The following is a 20396-nucleotide window of genomic DNA, read 5'->3' as shown; positions in this document are numbered from 1 at the left end:
TAACCTAAGCTGGTAAATAAGCTTAGGGGGCTTTCATGCGGGTCCCCACATCTGTACCCTAGAGTTCAGAGTGGGGAAGGAACCTTGACACCTCTTGAAAAAATCTCCCTGCTCCTCTCTTAGCTGATAAAGCTGATCTGAAGGGTTTATTTGTTATATAACTTATTCCCCTTCCTTTACAGGAAGAGCTGTATTGCTATAAAGCACCTGTTTAGTGATATACTTGCATACGCATGGGGGAGGGGGGAGTTACTGCTTTAACTGTACCAGTATAATTATATTGGTATCTCTTGTGTGTGTAGATGAGCCCTGAGTGACTGATCTGCCCTATGCAACGTTTCACAAGTATAAGGTGGTTTAATTTGTAACCCACTGGTGAGTGTGTGCTATGTCACCTCCATGCTTTCTAGCTGTAGCAATGCGTGTTTTTAGCTGGTTCAGTCCCCTGTTGTAGGCCAAGATGGCAGCCGTCACACTCATCCCAAATCCCTCCCTGTGGCTGTGGCTTTCCACCTCACTCAGACACTCCTCTTGCTAATCTAAACACATACAGGTCCGGTTCTTCAAACTTGCCATGTGTGTTGTTCTGGATGATAGTGAAGCCTGGATCTGAGCTTCAGAGCTGGGGTGGGATTTTTTTTTTTAAAGATTCAAAATAGTTTTTCTTCTTACAAAAAACTTTTATTTTCTGCCCTTTCTCTAATGTTTCCCACCCAGTCAATTCGAACAGATGGGAGCTGTAGAGCACCCTGGTGACCTCCCTCCAGTGGAGGTCAGCCTCTCCAACAAAGACATGAGGTCAGGCACAGCCAACCACAGCATCCTATCCATCAGGGAGGAAGAAGAAGCAGGCAATTTCCTGCGTTCTATCCCAACACGAGAATCCCTTCAGTGCCCTCGGGGCTCTGTCATGAGCTTCCACAACATCCAGTACACCATCAAACAGTCCCACGGGCCCCTCTGCAAACGGATAACTGTGGAGAAGAAGGTTCTCCACAATGTGTGGTAAGTTCATGCATCCCAAAATCTCTTTTGGAGAAAGGAGAGGAGTGAAATCTGCTAGAGGGGAGAGGCATCATCTCCAGCAGAAGCCTCCTTTAAGACACTGGGGACTAGGGACAAGGAAGGGAATATGGTTACTGCTTTCAAATTGATGTGAGGGAGGATGTTTCACTTTTTTATTTATAATTTTTCTAAAACTTCCCACCCCATGGAATGTGTTTGGATCCAAAGTCAGGCCCCGGTTCTGCCAGGAGCTCCACGGAGGCAGATCGCCATTCAGAAGTAACTGTTTCCCTTCTCTTCCAGTGGCATTATGAAGCCGGGTTTGAATGCTATCCTGGGACCAACAGGGAGCGGCAAATCCTCGTGAGTCTTTCTTTGGTTTCCTCCAATGGAGAATGAACAGTCCTAGGTGGAAACTGAACTCCCTGGGGGCTGGAGGAGACTAGCTGGAAAAATCTAAGGCCTTGGAAAGGCACCTTCGTGATTTAGGAACATAGGTCTGGAAGGGACCTGCTGGGTCAAGTCCCCTGTTGTCACAGGCAGCCACATCATATCATCCCAGCCATAAATTTATCAAGCTCTGTCTTAAAACTAGTTAGGTTGTTTGCCCCTGCTACTCCAGTTCGAAGGCTGTTCCAGAATCTCACCCCTCCGATAGTTAGAAATCTGCTAATTTCCAGCCCAAATTTATTCATGGCCGGTGTATACACATTGCATGGGCTTCAACTGAGAGCGTAGTTTCATGCAGGGGTTCTCAACCATTTCCATATTGCAACTGCTCTGGACCCCCCTCCCATCTAGTCTCTCCTGTTTATCAGGGTGGTTGTGACTCTCTGTCTTCTGTCAGGATACGACCTGCAGGTTGAGAACCCATGGTCTAGTCCTTAGCGAAGAGGCAGGACTCTTGGGTTCCATTCCCAGCTCTGGGAGGGAGCAGAGTCAGACCCCAGGGTTCTGTTCATGGTTCTGTCACTGATTTGCTCCATAACCTTGAGCAAATGATTTCCCTTGTTCTCCCCATCTATAGCATAGGGGATGATAATACTTTCCAGTCTCACAGGGGTGCAGATGGGCTGCAGCAATGTTTGTAAAGTGATTAGAGATCCCTGGGTGAAAGATGCTAGAGAAGTATAAAGTAGGCTACTTCCATTTAAAAGTTGGATCTGTTGACTTGCTCTTGTGTGGGAGGAAAAGAGGAGAGTGTCTTGCATTGCCACGCTCTCACCACCCCAGTGGCTAGTTTAAGAGTGATAGTGATGGGCAAAGTAGCTCATGGAAGATCATTGCAATGCAAGGCCTAGAGCAGGGTCATCACCCAGGAAGATCAGAGTGGGGGTGAGATGGTCTCTTACAGGCCATCGTTGAACTCCTCCCAGCAGGGTGGAGTGAGTTAAATCAGTGATTGAAATAATGATTTAAATCACCACGTGGCAAACCTCGATTTAAATCAGCAATTTTCATCAACCTTTCCATATGTACTTCAGTTATTTTCTAAAGAAAGGTGCCTTCTCATCGTTGACATAGCTATTAAAATATGTTGATTTACAACTAAAGAGAGCTTTTATGCTAGATTTGGTGCATCTTTTCGCTGCCTACAAGGGTACACTACAACTATATACATTTATTTAAGCAATGATATAGCAGAATATTTTCAGATTCTTATTAATTGTACATTTTAGTATGTTAGAAAAAGTGAATGATATCTTGCTTATTTATGAGATAATTAACATTTTGCTCATGATTTGTGTCAAGCTGCAACTGGAATTTAATTAAACACACAAAACAGCATATGTATGTATTATTTAAATACTTTATGAGATTATAAGACATTTAGGCCTTAACATATTTTGCATTAAATTCAGATTTCATTGAAACAGGTTTATATTTAAAAATACTTATTACAATTTAAATAAAACCAAAAAAATCAGATATAAATAACATTATTTTATATCTAAATTTTTTCAAAAAAAGCATCCATTTTTATCCCCCCAGGATAGGACAAAACCCTATCTGCTTAATGCTGTGTCTACATTACAGAGCTTATGTTGGCATGGGCATGTCAGCGTAGATACAGCCAGGGCCGGCTCCAGGCACCAGCTTACCAAGCAGGTTCTTGGGGCGGCCACACCAGAGAGGGGCGGCATGTCCGGCTCTTCGGCGGCAATTCGGCAGTGGGTCCCTCACTCCCGCTCGGAGCGAAGGACCTCCTGCGGAAAAGCCGCAGATCGCGATCGCGGCTTTTTTGTTTGTTTGTTTGTTTTTTGTTTTCCGGGGGGGGGAGGGTGTGGCTGCTTGGGGCGGCAAAAACCCTGGAGCCAGCCCTGGATACAGCAAACACCAACAGAACGAGTTTTCCTCCGATGTAGGAACATTGTTAGCTACATTGACAGAAGTACTTTTCTGTATACATCTTCATCTACTCTGGTGATTTTGTTGCTATTCACTGACATACCCATACCAATATAAATTCTAAGTGTAGACCAAACCTAAGAGTTCACTTTGGTAATAGTGTTTTATTCACCTTTTTATGTATGTGTGTGCGTATGTGTGTATAGATAGATAGATAGAGTTGCTCCTGATTTACAATGGATTGGACCCTTAGACAACACACTTCTGTGTTATAAAAAATTGGCTTGAGTTTGCCTGTTAGCAGGAAGACTCATTCCTTGTCTCCACTTTGGCTTGGTCTACACTTACCCCCCAAGTCGAAGTAAGGTATGCAAATTCAGCTACGTGAATAACGTAGCTGAATTCGACATACCTTACTTCGAACTTACCGCGGTTCAGACGCGGTCCACACGCGGCAGGCAGGCTCCCCGTCGACTCCGCGGTACTCCTCTCGTTGAGCTGGAGTACCGCAGTCGACGGGGATCACTTCCTGGTTCGATTTATCGCGTCCAGACCAGACGCGATAAATCGAACTCGGAACTTCGATCCCCAGGCGCTGAACTAGCGCGGCAGTGTAGACCAGCCCTGGGATTAGAGCCACTGTTTAGAGTGGGGTGAATAACAGTTGACTTGCCATTCCAAAAAATCGAAAAAAATGTTTTTGGCTGAACAGAAAACGATGTTTGACATTTTTGGTGAATCAGAAAATCAAAAAATATTGGTTTCAGGGCTAACAGAACATCATGTTTGACCCACATCTACTTTTTTGTTGTTGTTGTTGTTGTTTCGAGTGTTTTTTATTGTTTTCAATTTTTAAAAAAATAAAAGAGGAAAAGTTCAAAAGGACAAGTTATTTTGAATAAAAAAATTTAACCGTTTCACTCTGAAAATGTTGAAATGAAATGGTTAGACTTTCAGAATATTTTTGTGGTTTGGCGTTTTTTTACACACAGTGCGGTGAAATCAACAGGAATTCCTGAAAAATTTTGGTGTCATCAAATCTTTGCATTTTTCACCAGAAAAACATTTTGGCTGCAAACTACCACCCAGCTCTAGCAGTGGTGTGGCTGTGCCAGGACAAACCCCTAGCTGTAGGCACTATTTGCACAAGTGCAACATGATGTGCACCTGTGAATTGCACCTACAGTAAGAGTTTGCACCTAAAATCCCAGTGCAGGTGAGGCCTGAACCTAGTGCCTCTTGCACTGCTTGTAGTTGAGATCAGTCAGTTTGCAACATGCTCTGAGCAAATTACAGTGCAGACCCAACAGAAATGCAAAGCCTTAGTAATTATCCCTAATCGTGGCAGTTACCCAATGAAAATAAGAGTAGGTATGGCGGAATCTAAGGACTGTTGCTTGTCTTTAGTCTCCTAGATGTGCTGGCTGCTAGAAAGGACCCTGCTGGCCTGTCCGGGCAAGTGCTCATAGATGGCTTCCCGCAACCTCCAAATTTCAAGTGTATCTCAGGATATGTCGTGCAGGTCAGTGTCTGTTTCTCTTCTGTCTGCCTCCTGGCTGGGAGAAGCTGAGTGGCTGAGGAGCAGAGATATTGGTGATCAAGAGCTGCCATGGTGTGAAGTCTTTGTAAAGGGAGTTGCATGAGAATGGAAAAGTGGCATCCAGACTCCTACATGATAACATGGTTCTTTAACCAGGGTGATGGCCCACAGGCAGAGACATCTCAAGCAGGGCCCTTCAGATGCAGGTGGGTGGTTGTCAGCAAGGACTAGATACAGTAAAACATCTGATAAGGCTGGGAAGCAAGGAGAGCTCTAATGATCTTCTTATCTTCAGGCTCTGGTCAGCCTCACTCCTACTACATTACAGCCAGGCAGTGCCAGCTGAATCGTGCAAAGAGATTGAAATGGTGGACTCAGCTTATTCTAGAGTAGCAATGACAGCCTAGAATTCAGGTAGCTGGGAGAGGCAAAGAGAACACACCTGACTAACTTGGCAACTAAGGCAGCAGCTGACTCGGGGAACCATCGGGGCTTCTGACTGAAAGCAGAGGTTGAATTGAGGTTGGATTTCAATCCTCCAGCTGAGATCAAGCCCCAGGATCCAAAAATTCCCCCATAGCTCTTAGAAAGTGTGAAGGATTTTGATTTTTCCTGTAAGAATTCCCGGTTTAGGAATCCTTGCTTTCCAGTTTCCAACCCACCAACTATCTATAAAGTAACCAAAGCAAAATGCAAAATGATCTGCATGTGGGGGAAAATATTGGGCTGTGCCCCCCCTTTTTTCTGCTTTGTAGGTGGATGAAGGGCCTCAGCAGGTTAAAGAAATCTGCTCCTTTCCTGCCTTGGAATCATATTAATTATCCACAGAGTCAGCACCTTGGCTGATGTACCTAAGCATTGTCTATGGAACTCTGCTGATTTCCATCAGCTGAAGGTCTGGCTTGCAAGCCTTAAATAGTAATTTCAATGCTATGAAGCTGCACAGATATTTACAAATTGGACAGATTTAATCTGATGGAAGTGCCTGGGATTGTGTTGAACAGTTGCGTTTTGAGAGCACTGGGAGTGGTGCTTCCTGACCAGGTGTTACAGAAGCATGTCGGATGGAAGCACAGGGTGAAATCCTGATCCCACTGAAGTCAGCAGAAACCCCCCCATTTATGTCATTGGGGCCAGGATTCCACCCACAGTTTTGGTGCTTTGTGGGGTTGAATATCAGCTGGGCGGGGGTGAGAACTCTCTGCTCCTGTTTTGACTTGCAGCTGGAGCCAATAGGTGTTAAAAGTGTGTAGCCGACTCCATCTCATAGTGGGGGCCTTGGCTCCTCCGAGTGGCTGCCATTCAACCTATGGAGGCTGAGCACTTGCAGCTTCAGCTGGAGTTCTCAGTGCTCAGCACTTCTAGGAGTTGGGCCCACAGTGACTTACATGACAAATGACCTCCCAGTGCAAAGCTCCATAGCCTGCATTTCCAGCACTACAGCAGCCTTTGTGGGAAGCAGTGTTGTCTAGTGGATAGGGCATTGGGCTAGGGAACAAGAGACCTGGGTTCTGTTTCCTGACCTGCTGTGTGACCTTGGCAAGTCACTTCCCCGTCTCTGTAGCCCTTTGTGTGCCTTGTCTATTTAGATTGCAAGCTGTCTGGGGCAGGGGCTGACCCTCACTGTATGTACGTACAGCTCCTGGCACAATGGGCCTTGATCCCAGCTGAGGTCACTCGCTGCTACGGAAAGGCAAATAACAAGGTGCCTAGGACTGAGCTGAAATGTGCTTGGCTTTTCAGCAGTGAATTTGCATTGTTTTCAGGATGATGTGGTTATGGGCACATTGACGGTGAGGGAGAATCTACTCTTCTCTGCAGCCCTGCGCCTCCCCAGCTCCATCAGCTTTAAAGAAAAGGAAGAGCGGGTCACCCAGATAATGAGTGAGCTGGGGCTCAGCAAAGTAGCTGATGCTAAGGTGAGTATCTGCGGGGAGTGAGGGGGCCGGGGGAGAACCTGCTTCAGAATCCTAACTTCTCGCCCATATAGTGGGGATGGGCACTGTACCATGCTAGGAATACAGGGCTTTTCTGCTGAGCTGCCCTGAGCTCAGGGGCTACACCCAGCACAGAAATGTAGAGTTACTTTTGCTGACTCACTCCGATGTTAGTTCAGCTGCATCTCATTAGCTCCAAGCCAGGGGTATGAAAGAGTTTGTGTGCCTCTCTGAGGCAGAAAAAAATAGGGTAGGAGGGATGCTGCAGGGAAGACAGTTGAGCTGAGCCCTGAAGGCAGTTTTAGGTTTTGTTGAGGTCCAGGAAGTGGCGCAGCTTGGACCATGTCCAGTGTGCATGTGCTATATAGGAATAGGGGAAGAACTCTGCCTACAGCCCCCCAGATCACAGGGCTCTTCTCCTTTGGCAGCCACTTCCTGGCTTTGTGGTACGATGTGAGGACGTCAAGGTCACGATGCTAAAACTCATGAGGGGTCAGAAGGGCCCACGGTGGCAATCTCAGCTGAGGTGTCATCATTGTCCCCTCTGGTCTACTCAGGCCCTTATGCCATGCCCATTGCTGTGGTAGCTGAGCACTCACCCGCACAGTGGAAAAGGCTATGGGGTGAATTCATCCTTGCCCCATCAGGCTGCCTTTAGCCAGCAGCACAATTTGTGTTTGAAATATTTGCTCTTGTGCATGATCTCCACACTGCCCCTGTGGTGTCTCCTGAGGGCAGGATCCAGCAAGCACAGCTCGGCCTAGCGCTTGCAGACACGGCTCGTCCCCTGGGTGTTAATGGGACTGTTTGCCAGGGCAAGCCCGGCGCCCCACAGCAAAGCCAGGTACCAAACACAAAAATCTTTGCTCTAGGTAGGAACGGAACTAATCCGAGGGGTGTCAGGCGGGGAGCGGAAGAGAACCAACATCGGCATGGAGCTCATCACGGAGCCCCCGGTCCTATTCCTGGACGAACCCACCACCGGCCTGGATGCTAGCACGGCCAACGCGGTGCTCATCCTCCTGAAGAGGTAGGAGCTGCAGGGGTTTATTATCTAACACCAATGCTTCTGTGCTCATCTAAACCAATGGCTTACTGGTCTTAGTGCTGGTGAAAGAGGCTGGCCTGGCAGTCTCTTTCTCGGGGCCTGATCCAAAGCCCATTGACTTCACTGGGCTTCAGCTCAGAGCCCTAAAGAACAGCCACAGTATGGACAGTCCCGCTGCCAGCTTCCCACTGCAACCAATGCACCCCAGCTCTGTCCTGGAGAGGTCACCTCTGGAGCGGGAAGGATTTGAGAGCTCAGTCCTCATGGTCTAGTCACTTCTTGGCTGTCACTCACAGCGACTAGAGCTGGCCGATGGTGGATTTTTCAGTTTTGCTGGCAATTCCAAGAAGTAACAATAACAAAATTTTGTTTTGGGTTGAACCAAAAATGAAACTTTTCAAAAATTTTCAGCAAATGGAAAACTCAAAAAATTCCAAATCCTCTTGGGTTGAATGAGCCACTTTGTCTTGACAAAATCAAAAAGTTTAATTTCAGTTTTGACCAGTTTGTGTTTTAATAAAACAAAAGGAAATTTTGAAACAAAAGAAATTGCTTCAAACCAAAAAATCGAAACATTTTGTTTCACAAATGTCAAAGAATTCCGATTTAAAAAAATATATATTTTAGGTCTTTGGGGCCAAAACAGTCTAGTGAAATGGACATGAAATGTTTTGGTGTCGCCAAATCTGCTGTTTTGGGCCGAAAAAAGTTTTGTACAAAACGTTTTGCCCAGATCTCCTCCCTACATTAGGAAAATGGATCATGGCTGATAACAGGTTTCCTTTGGTCTCTCGTAACTGAAGCTAAATTGTCCATAACAACCACTCCGGAAAGGCTGCTGAAACTCTCGTTCCACCAGAGATGGCTCCCTCCCTCTCAGGCTTGCAGCTTGTTGGCTGGGCATTGTAGGGGAAGCTTTCCCAGCTGTTGCCCATGCTGTATCTGTTCTGGGGGCAGAAGCCTTCAGGGCTGTCAGTTGGGCACTTTCTTCAACACTACATTCACTTAGGCCTGGTCTACACTGGGGCGGGGATTGATCTAAGTTACGCAACTTCAGCTACGTGAATAACATAGCTGAAGTCGACGTACTTAGATTGACTTACCGTGGTGTCTTCACTGCGGTGAGTCGACTGCTGCCGGTCCCGCATCAACTCTGCCTGCGAATCTCGCAGCGCTGGAGTACAGGAGTCGATGGGAGAGCGCTCGGGGATTGATTTATCGCATCTAGACTAGACACGATAAATCAATCCCCACTGGAGCGATCGCTGCCCGCCGTTCTGGCCGGTAGTGAAGACATACCGCAAGTGAAAGGGCTTCCAGCAAACATAGTTCAAAGGAAAACTAGGTAATAGTGGTCTGGGTAGACTAGGCTAAAACAGTAGCTAAGAAAAATATCCTTGAATGACCAGACCCTCTTGCCCTGTCTTCTGAAATATGTATATAAGAACGGCCATACTGGGTCAGAACAAAGGTCCATCTAGCCTAGTATTCTGTCGTCCAACAGTGGCCAATGCCAGGTTGCTTCAGAGGGAATGAACAGAGCAGGTAATCATCAAGTGATCCATCCCCTGTCGCCCATTCCCAGCTTCTGGCAAACAATGGGCGCAGCTGAGGTTTGGACTCTTTGCTCTCATCCTAGGCTTTCGAGAAGAGGTCGGACCATCATTTTCTCTATCCACCAGCCCCGCTATTCCATCTTCAAGCTCTTTGACAGCCTAACGTTGTTGGCTTTGGGAAAGGTGCTGTATCATGGTCTGGCTAAGCAAGCCCTGAAATATTTTAGTTCTATCGGTAAGTCTGCAGTGCAAATGCAATAACACTAATCCCTATTATATTTTAGTGCTTATGTCTCAAAACACGGCAAGAAATAAGGTAACAAATTATTTTAATTGCTTAGTGCCTGATTCTTAATAACGATGGATCAGCTCCAGCTACGTTTAGTCCATTGCTGCATTTTCCAGACCCAAAAAGCTGCCTCACGTTTACAGTCTGAATGAGTTTTATGTAGATTAAGAAAAGCAAAAAAGAACAAAAGTAAGGTCACCATGAGAGCTCAGTGTATGTCCCCCCTTCAGGGCTCATTGTATCCACTCTGCCTCACAAAATGATGGCCGACAGCAGGCTCCCAGACAATTAGAAGTTCAGTAAAACAAACGACAAGGTCACAACAGTTAGGTGGCTATGTGCATCCCGGGCAGGGTTATCTCAGTGGGTCACACGCTGAGGTCTGTGACCCACCAGGGATCTGGGTGCAGGGCCCGCAGGTCTGAAGGTTGCTGAGAAGGTGGGGAGACTGGCAGGAGCGGCGCCAGGGTTTTTGGCGCCCTAGCCGGGGGTCCTTCCGCACTCCCGGTCGTCGTCGGCAATTCTGCGGCGGGGGGGTCCTTCCGCGCTCCCGGTCTTCGGGACACTTCGGCAGCGGGTCCCGGAGCGAGTGAAGGACCTGCCACAGAATTGCCGCCGAAGACCCGGAGCGCGGAAGGACCCCCCGCCGCAGAATTGCTACCCCCCCCAAATCCTGGCGCCCTAAGCAACCGCCTAGGTCGCCTAAATGGAAGCACCGGCCCTGGAGACTGGCAGGGAAGATCATGTGCAAGAGGGTATTTCTTACAAAGGGTGAAAAGCGCTGTGGTTGGTGCCTATGTAACCCATGCACCTCCTGGGTGTGGTGTTCTGTCCCATCTAGTGGCACCAAGATCACTTAGAAAGCGAGATTAATGAGTCTGCTCTACAGCCTTAGCTAAGGGCCATGTGGCTTTTAGCTCATGCGGTAGAGGCTCATGCATTTAGCTCCAGAGGTCCCAGGTTCAATCCCACCCGCTGACGACCAGGGTCTGTCAGTGTTACACCTACACCTGTGTTAGTAGGGTAATGACTACACAGTGGGAACCCTGCTTCTGTGGATAATGGAGAGTGTGGTGTGGACTCCTGGGTTCTATTCCTTTCTCTGCCAGTATCACTGTGCTGTAACCTTACATTCTGCCCTGTCGCTCTTCCTTCCCCCTTGTTCGGGAGGGTACTTCATTGTGTGGGTGCACAGCTTACTCCCCTCTGGCCAGTGAGTGGCGGGGGATGGAGGACCAGTATTACTGTGTCTCCTCAGCCCCTCAGTCCCCTCCTCACCCACCCAGTCACTTGCCACAGGCACCGCTGGCCGAGCAGCCCTGCTCTCCCCACCTGTGGCCAGAGTCCTCAGCAGAACAGAGACGACATGGAGGGGCCTTATTGCCCCACAGGCCGAGTAGGCACCATGACAGTCTAGCCCTGCAGGGTGTTGGGTGCCCAAAAGGAGACACCGAGCTTGGTTTTCAGAAAGGCCGAGCACCCACAGCTCAGTTCAAGGCAGAGGGAGCTGCAGGTATAGTTAGTCCAAAGGTGTCTCTAGTTAAGCACCCAAAACCAATGCAGACTTGACAAAATTGTGGACTTAACCTATGGGTATGCCTCAGTTTTCCCACCTGAAAAACAAGGGGTAACCCTCCCTCTCAGCAGCGGTGCTATGGTTAGTCAGTGCTTCCAAAGCACCCCAGAGGCTTGTGTGAAAGAGGCTGCGGGAGGGTGGAGTGTTCTTATAACTGGTCCTTACCAAGCAGTGTTCTGTCTAAAACATGAATGTGTTCTGCTTGCTATCGTTACAGGGTATAAATGCGAGCCCTTCAACAACCCGGCTGACTTCTTCCTTGATGTGATAAACGGTGACTCCACCGCCGTGGCGGCAAGCAGAGGTGATCAGAGAAGCCTGGACAATGGAGGGACTGGAGGAGGTGAGCCAGTGAATGAGACAGCAGGCCTTGGCCGGACTGCAGGGGAAGTTGCAGGCAGTGAGGGTAGATTTTTGTTTTATTGTTTTCTCCTAGTGAGTGGGCATTTTGTTGTATTTTCCTATTCGTACTTTGCCCTTACATATAGCACCTTTCAGCAGGAGCCTTCAGGCTCTCAAAATGCTTTGAAAAGGTGACTTTGTGCTATCAATCCACTTTTACAATGGGAAAAAATTGAGGCACGGAGTTAGATGAAGTGACTTGCCCATGGTCACCGAGGTAACTGGTAGCAGAGACAAACTAAAACTCAAGCCCAAGCCCAAGCAGAGTTCTGACCCTGAAAAGGGAGCAGTGCCACAGACTCCCTGAAATTCATTAGGGATGTTGGTAATTGCTGTTGGTTTTATGTGGCAGGCGCTCAGATAGTACAGTGATGGGCAGCAGTGTAAAACCCTGAGACAGCCAGAGAGCTGGGAGCAGGACCCAGATGTCCTGACTCCTAGTCCTATGCTCTAACCACTAGAAAACAGTGCTTGTCCTCCAAGGAAGCAACATACACAAACCAGCCAGGGTTGATTTATGATCAAACACTGCCTTTTTCTGTAGCCGTGTATGCATGTGCAGTGTGCAGCACTGTGTAGTACAACAGGTCTGTTGTATGGCTACGCAACAAAGACCCAGTTGTATAGAATCTCTCTGTAGAGGGTGCACACTCGGGCTCCTCCACCCATTGAAGAAGGTTCCAGCCACCTTTAAACCAGCTGGGCTAGCTAGAGTGCTGTCACTTGGGCCCAGATCCTCAAGGCATTTAGGCTCCTAACACCTACTGATTCATTACATTGAGAGTTAGGCACCTAAATCCCTTTGAAGACATGGGCCCTGGTCTGCAATGCCGGCCAGCAGTCTCTTTAGTGGGCTCCATGAATAAGGAACCTGGAGCAAACCCAATGGGAAGCTCCCACATTGATCCCAAATCCTGGTCAGCTAAAGATTTCACGGGTTCCTCATGATCAGGGGTTGCATTAGTGAGATCCCACTGAGCCAACGGTGCCAAGTTTAAGATGGGGGACTAGACCAGTCATGCTGAGTCCTGTCTTGGGCCCTTTACTCTAGGGGTAATCGGTGATGAAGAGCAGAATGTGGACAAGAGCGTGGTGGAAACTCTGCACGAGCAGTACCTGAACTCCAGCCAGTATCGGGACACGAAAGAAGAGCTGAAGAAAGTGGAGCTCAGCCAGCAGAATGAGCAGGGGAAGTCGAGGCGCGTGAACGAGGTCACATATGCAAATGGATTCTTCACCCAGCTCTACTGGGTGTCCAACCGTGCCATCAAAAACCTCATCAGGAACCCCCAGGCGTCTGTGGCACAGGTGAGACATTGCTGCTGAGTAGGACCACTCCAGTCTCACTCTGCAGTGGTCATATCAGGCTCCTTGTTGTGGTATCACTGTCCCCGCTAGATCAGTGGTTTGAATCCAGCCCTGGTCAGCAGGGGCAAGAAATCGTGACTGCCTGATGGCTGGCTGGTGACCTATGTGAAACTCCAGGACTTTAGTAGACATCGCAGCAGACCCGCTGGCTGAGCTGAATGGCTGGTAAATGCCAGCAGTCAATTACAGTGCCTCTGGAGCAAGACGGAAGCAGGGGAGGAACTGGGACTCCTTGGGGTGTCTCCAAAGCACAATGTCTTTGCTCCATACAGATTACACAGCCCTGAACGACAGGGGCTGTGACTAAAAGCCAGGGCCGGCTCCAGGCACCAGCCCACCAAGCTTGTGCTTGGGGCGGCACCTGGAGGGGGGCGGCGCGGCGCTCCGGCCGCCGGGGAGAGCGGGGACACGGCCGGGCTCGCCGCCCTCCCCCCAGCGCTCTGGCCGCCCTCCCCCCTGGCGCCCTCCCCCCAGCCGCCGGGGGGAGAGCGGCGAGCCCCGGCCAGGGCTCGCTGCCCTCTCGCCGCCCTGCCCCCTGCGCTCTGGCCGCCTGGGGGAGAGCGGAGCCCCGGCCAGGGCTCGCCGCCCTGCCCCCTGCGCTCTGGCCGCCTGGGGGAGAGTGGAGCCCCGGCCGGGGCTCGCCGCCCTGCCCCCTGCGCCCCGGCCGCTGGGGGGAGAGCGGAGCCCCCGCCGGGGCTCGCCGCCTTCCTCCCAGGGCTCCGGCCACCCTCCCCCCCCGGGGGGGGTGGGGGGCGGCCGGAGGCTTTTTTGCCTGGGGCGGCAAAAAAGCCAGAGCCGGCCCTGCTAAAAGCACAATCTAACCCTAAACAAATGAGCAGCAAGCAGGATCCAGCACAGAGAGACAGTGGGCTGAGTTCTTCTCAGAACATCCTGTGACCCCATAGACATCTCTAGGCCACTGGTCCATTAAGAAACGGAATTTCACATGGGGCACTGAATGACTTTTGCTCCCTGCTGACCAGGACTAGAGTCCAATCAGTGATGTAGAGGCAGAGGACTCCAAATCCCATTACGTCTATCGATATTTATAAAGCACCTGTCAAAATAGGGCTGGAATTTTCCAGGCCCCTAAGGGAACTAGGCACCCTTCATAGACAATGGGCACCCAACCCACTTAGGCGCCATTAAAGATCCCAGCCTTAGTTTTGTGCAAGTACAGTGACGGCTGTCTGGGAAATGGTCAGTTCTCCATCCCACTGGGGATGTAGACAGTGCCTTGAATTTTGAGTGTGCTGTTAATTCTCTGCCCTGTTTAGGGTTATTGATGATGGGCTGTTACTTTGGAGCACGTGATTCCGTTTCTTTGGGGAGGAGTGTGGCCAAGGCTTTTAGGCTTGTCTGGAGGGTAACTGATGAGAATTTGGCCCAGTATCTTTGTTTGTACCCAAACACTGGCCCAAAACATCAGAGACAAATGTGGATTTTGGGCCCTGTACGTGGCTCTAATGACCTGTGTTCTATCCGGTGACTCCTCCCTGTTCTTCCCTTTGCATCATTCCTTTTTCTTTGCACCTCCAGATTGCAGTGACCACCCTCCTAGCCCTGATTGTGGGGGCCATCTTTTTCAGAGTAAAACTAGACCAAAGTGGCATTCAGAATCGGTAAGGCTTGAAGTAGGGTCCCATTTATTTTGGGTCAATCTCTGCCACATTTCAGCAGCAGGGAGGCGTCGGGTCCCTGGGCTACATTCAGATCCAGGAGGGGTGAACAGGGTTTGACATCCTAGCTTTTGGTGCCCGAGGTCGGGCATTACTGTAGTTCCTGAAACAGCAGCTGTCCCATCAGCCCAAGGAGTATTCCCACATGGAATATGAAGGAGACAAGAAGAGGCAGGTATCAATTAAATATATGATACCTCCTGTATGCAATGTTGGTCCAATAACATGTATTACCATACCCACCTTGTCTCTCTGATACTCCTGTGTCGGGGAACTGTACTGTATTGGCAGGGAAATACCTTGATGATATAATAGGCCTTTGGCGTCTCTAGCTGCTATGATCCGGGATAAGGTTTCTGGTATTGGAGATTTTGGCCTGTGCCTTGGTCTTCAACTATTTTGATTTGTATTCCAGGGTTGGATCCTTGTTTTTCGTAACCACAAACCAGTGCTTTTCCAGCGTATCAGCAATTGAGCTGTTTATAAAGGACAAGAAATTGTTTGTGTAAGTAGCAGCCCTCCCACAAGAATTTCTTTATCAGAATTTAGGGTGGAGGGTGGGAATTTTGACAGACTATCTGAAACAAGTTTCACCTGCCAGGACCTGACTTTGAGGCTTTGCTTCTACTCTGCAACCTCTGGTGCTAACAAAGACTGCGCCTCTGAAATAGGGACCCTGCTCTGTTTTAGGAATCTGGGATGGTACAAAGGGAACACAGAGTCCAGGCTAAGCAGGGGGCAGAATTTGGGGAAGCTGCACAGGAGTGCTCAAGAGGTAGAGAAAAGACAACCCATAATCAGGGGCACCAGAATGAGGGGCCCAAGGGGCCATGGCCCTCACACTTTTTGCCCAGGCCCGGCCCACTGCCCTCCTCTTCCCCCTGAGGCCCCACCCCCTAGTCAGGCCAGAAGCTGGAGCCTGGCCTGGGTAAGAGCAGTCCTGGGGAGTTGCAGACCCTCCACCTGCTGGGGGAGGGGGGAGCAAGAGTAGCCCCTTGCCTGCGTCCCCACCCCCTGGGCCCCCCACCCAGGGCAGGTGGATGGTCGATGACTCCCCACAGCTGCCAGGCAGCTCTTACAATGGCCAGGCTGCGGCTCTTCAGCCCCTGAGGCCCTGCCCCCAGGCCAGGCTGGGAGCCAGAGCCAGATCAGAGTAAGAGCCGCACAGGCAGCTGTGGGAAACCGCGGACCCTCCACTTGCCCTGGACATGGGCCGGGAGCTGCTCTCAGGCCCCTCCACTCCAGGCAGGTGGAGGACCCCAGCTCCCCAGCTCTGACTTACAGCTTGGCCAGGGGACAGGGCCTCAGGGGAAAGAGGAGGGGCAGGGCTGGGATGACAGAAGGGGCAGGGCCTCGTGCCCCCCCCACTTTTAGGCAGAATCCATCACCCCTGCCAATAATGGCTTAGCATTGAGGCCCAGCCTTGTAAGGACGCCTGAACTATGAGCTGGGTGATCCCACATACATAGATAGAAAATAGGACTCAAAGAATAGCTTCCACATCAGTGGGTGTCAGATCCTGGGCCCCTGTGAAGTCCTCTTTGCACCATAGCAGTAATGAAAATGTGCTTTAAAGCTGCCCCTAAAGGGGCAACTGGGAATCTCTCTCTGAAATGTGACTGTAACCCACTGGGAAGTGTATGTTACAGGTCCCCCAGTGTGTCTATCCACACAGGGTATGAGTTGTTACAGCCCTCAGCTACTGCACCTTGGCTCAAGCTGTAGTAATTCCTACTTTTAGCTCTGAAGGTCGCTCAATCAATCCCCATTGTGTTGACAAGATGACGGCTGTCACATAATTACTTCTTAAAAGTGTATGCAGTGCCTCCGTAGGGCACTGGCATGATAGCCCCTGGAGACTGGACGCATCTGCCTCTCCCCACTACAGCCTCAGCAGCAGCACTGCCAGCTTCCCTCAGGCTGATTTCTGCCAGCACTGTCCCCTAGAAAGCTCTTTAGGGGTGAGGGCCTGTCAGAGTTCAGCCTCCACAGCTTAACCACTGCTTGGCCTGTCTACAAAGACTGCCAGCGCAGGCTCCAGTTAGTGCCAGTGGCGACCCAGGCACCTGGGCCCTGGTAACTGACCTGAGACCAACTCATTTCACCTGGCCCAGCAAACAGCCAACGACTTGTGGTCATGATATGGATTGGATTTGAGTCAGTGGCCTAGAAGTGAGTTCCAAGTTTTGAGCCTTCCACTTCTGCTTGGAAACAGATATTCGGAGTTAGCTATGGAAGCTTTCAAATCAGTCCTCTTCCAGTAAGAACCAGCCTTTGGCCTTCCACCTGTGCAATGTTCAGGACCATTCCCTTTGCGGGGATGGGAGGCTTTTTCAGTATAGTAATGCTTCACACTGCTATAGTGCCTTCCACTCAGGGATCTCAAAACCCTTTACAAAGCATAAGGAAGCCCTTATGACAGCCCTGTAGGGGCAGATCAATATTGTTCCCCCCACTTTATGGATTGGGAAACTGAGGCACAGAGCAGGTAAGCAACTTGCCCAAGGTTGGATAGTGAGTCAGTGGCAGAGCTAAGAATAGAACCCAGTTATCCTGACATTACAGATGTCTTTTTAATAAATAACAGATAGACACTGCTGAAGGTAGTTCTCATCCATATTGATAACCTCTAAACATGTACAATAACCTGTGTTCCTGTCTTCACAGCCATCAGTACACCAGTGGGTACTACCGAGTGTCAGCATACTTCTTTGCCTTGATGATTGGAGACCTTTTGCCCATGAGAACTCTTCCGGGCATTATCTTTTCATGCATAAGTTACTGGATGATTGGTAAAGAACTGATACGTTCACTTAACCGCCCCTGCCCCGCTTTGTTCTTGCATAAACACCTTTGATATCTTGAATCTGAGCCATCCATGCTTATTTCTACAGCTAAGCCACACAAATGTTTTTTTAAAAAGGGGGAGGTAGTGCCTCCAGCATCCCTGCACAGACTGAACTGTGCGTGTGTTTGGAGGCTGTTAAATGCAGTCTGATATACAGGAACAATTCATGGGGTGAAATCTAGCTGGAAATCCTACTAGAAAAAGACCAGCCAGCAGCAGGAATGCAGGGTGAAGCTGGCTACCGACTCCCAGTAAACTTACTTTTCAGTTTTCATCTCCTGAATTCCTGGCCATCTGGCTTCTGCTTCATTGCAGCCAACTCTAAACTCTGTTGCTCCTCGCCTGAGCAAGTGTCTTGCTACCATGGACAGGGATCCGAGGGCAGCTGCCCAGGTTTTGTAACCCAGCCATTCACCAGCCCTTTCTGTCTCATGCTGTTTTGACAGGCTATCAGGCAGTAGCAGGACGGTTCTTTTTCTTCATGCTGACACTGGTGCTAGTATCCTACGCAGCTACGGCCATGTCTCTGGCTATCAGTGCTGGGATGAATGTGGTGGCCATTGCCAATCTGTTTATCACTATTTGCTTTGTCTTCATGCTTGTGAGTACTGTGTGCGCGGCTGGGGGGAGAAGGGGTTGCATGGAAGGCAGATGTGGATTGATTGAGCACTAATGGAAGTGAGGGATTAATAGGGGTGGGGAAGCTCTGACAGTCTTGGCCCTTGCCCATACACAATGCACCTCAGTCCTGACCTCCAGCACCCTCTGTCACTGCAGTCCGAGATCACACACACAACTCTACCAATGCATGTTAGTTCTGCCCTGTAGCTCCCCCAGCTATTTCAGTCTTAGGCTTCCACCTAATGCTGCCAAATGCCCGTGGGCCTCAGCACTGACCTGCAGTACCCCTTGCCCATGTTGTTAGGCCCAACATAGCTCTGCCTGTGCACCACTCTCCTACTGCACCCTCTGCTATTCCCATCCTGTCCTGCAGCCAGTGTACCGCATCCTAACCTGCTGCTGCACCTTTAGTCATTCCGGTCCTGGGCCTTCCACTGCTCTACAATGCACCTTAACCCTGACATGCAATGCTCCCTGCTAGTCTAGTCCCAAGCACACCATACCAGTGCAATTCTGCTGACTCACAACTTCCCCTGCTATTCCAGTCCTGGCCCATCAAATAGCCCTCCCAGTGCACACAGTCAATAGCCTTCCTTCTGGGAAAGAAAGCTACTGAGGCTTGTGGCTCCATGATGTGAGTGTGTGCATAACGAGGACTAGCCTGAGAGAACCAGGCTCCTTTTACTGCTCACCAGGGACCATATTCACCAGTGGCATTAGTGGGTGCAAGTCTGCTTACACCAAAATTCGGTGTCTCAAATAGAAGTAAATGTTTTCATGATTTCTTTAACAACTTCAGTCAAGGGAGTTTAAAAACAAACCCCTCTTCCCTGCACTGCAGGCAGCCTTGGCAAATAGCATTGTGCCAGGTCATGGGGAAAAGACTTGAAATAAGCTCTAAAGGGATGTATTTTGTTGTGCCAAATGCTGCACGTAGTCTGAGGAATGGGGACATTCACCCCTCATTTATGCTTTGGCTCTGGTTTGCTTTTGGCTTTCACCATTAACATGTTTCTTCCTTGGATACATTTCTTCAAGGCTTGGGTGAGTTCTACCAAGTGAGTGAGAGTTTAAGGCAGAGGTGATGGGTATTTAACTCCTATAGTTCTACAGGTATAGCCTGAAGTGTGGGTGCAGTTTGATTGGCATGCAAGTGCCGTTTTCCCAGACGGGATGGGGAATAACCAGTATAAGGTACACGTATACCAGTACAACTGCATCCACCCTAGAGGAAGCAGTGTTGCTTTAACTGTACTGGTATAGTTAAAGTGAGACAACTCTTGTGTGTTTCCAAGGCCTAAAAGTGTATGAATCTGTGTCAGTGCGTGAACGCATGACAGCCTCTTTTTTTTTTCTGTCATTTCAGATCTTTTCTGGCCTGTTGGTGAACCTTCCTTCTGTGATGGGATGGTTGAACTGGCTCAAATACTTCAGCATCCCCAGATACGGCCTCACGGTGAGTAGAAAATGTTATTCTGAAATGAATAAGGTGCTCAAGGTGTCACTTCCTGAAGAGGTTTTTAAGGTGAATAAAGTTATTTTGAAAGTAATTGCTTAGGACTCTTTTTTTTAATTTTATGAGTTTATATTTTCATGAAAGGTGTTGGGTTGGAAGCTCTGGGGAATGAACTCCTCTACTGAACCACAAAATAGGTACCACATGGGCAGCAGCAGGGAAAATCACCCTTTCCTACCACCCACCCATGGGTTTAGTCCCTAGCCTGGAGAGACCGTCTCTATGGGTTAGAGGGCAGTTCAGTAGTCCATGGCCTGATAGCAGAGACAGCCAGGGCAGTGGCCAATGTGTGGTGGCACTTTATGTGATGTGGGACATCTATCTATATTGTTTGTATGGCGCCCATTACCACAGTGTCTGAGCACCTGTCAAGGCTGTATCCCCACTTTGAACTTTAGGGTACAAATGTAGGGGCCTGCATGAGGACTTCTAAGCTTAACTACCAGCTTAGTTCTGGTCCGCTGCCACCATTCCCTCCCTGGGAAGCTTTTAGAAACCTCTCACCAATTCCCTGGTGAATACAGATCCAAACTCCTGGGATCTTAAAACAAGGAGAAATTGACCCTTCCCCCCTCCTTCCTTTCACCAATTCCCTGGTGAATACAGATCCAAACTCCTTGGATCTTAAAACAAGGAGAAATTGACCCTTCCCCCCTCCTTCC

The 20396-nt window shown here is 49.3% G+C and overlaps 1 protein-coding gene across 2 annotated transcripts in view; it reads left to right on the top strand.

Moving 5' to 3' along the window:
- Nucleotides 1–724: 724 nt before the first annotated feature.
- LOC112119868 (ATP-binding cassette sub-family G member 2-like) overlaps nucleotides 725–20396 on the top strand; it is a 23063-nt gene continuing 3391 nt past the window's right edge. Inside the window, exons 1-13 of one of the 2 annotated variants that reach the window (XM_026657809.1) lie at nucleotides 725–1005; nucleotides 1309–1368; nucleotides 4762–4876; nucleotides 6661–6813; nucleotides 7704–7861; nucleotides 9519–9670; nucleotides 11518–11643; nucleotides 12754–13010; nucleotides 14610–14692; nucleotides 15165–15254; nucleotides 17417–17541; nucleotides 18044–18198; nucleotides 19585–19674. In XM_026657809.1, the coding sequence (XP_026513594.1) occupies nucleotides 731–1005; nucleotides 1309–1368; nucleotides 4762–4876; nucleotides 6661–6813; nucleotides 7704–7861; nucleotides 9519–9670; nucleotides 11518–11643; nucleotides 12754–13010; nucleotides 14610–14692; nucleotides 15165–15254; nucleotides 17417–17541; nucleotides 18044–18198; nucleotides 19585–19674 (1839 nt within the window). In that variant the 5' untranslated portion in view covers nucleotides 725–730. The remainder of the gene's footprint in view (nucleotides 1006–1308; nucleotides 1369–4761; nucleotides 4877–6660; nucleotides 6814–7703; nucleotides 7862–9518; nucleotides 9671–11517; nucleotides 11644–12753; nucleotides 13011–14609; nucleotides 14693–15164; nucleotides 15255–17416; nucleotides 17542–18043; nucleotides 18199–19584; nucleotides 19675–20396) is intronic. The other variant, XM_026657808.2, reaches the window with a different exon arrangement.

This window comes from Terrapene carolina, unplaced genomic scaffold, assembly GCF_002925995.2.
Source record: "Terrapene carolina triunguis isolate 2854851 unplaced genomic scaffold, T_m_triunguis-2.0 Scaffold310, whole genome shotgun sequence".
NCBI lineage: Eukaryota > Metazoa > Chordata > Testudines > Emydidae > Terrapene > Terrapene triunguis.
Note: the sequence above shows the minus strand (reverse complement) of the source record. Positions and strands in the feature narration are given on the sequence as shown.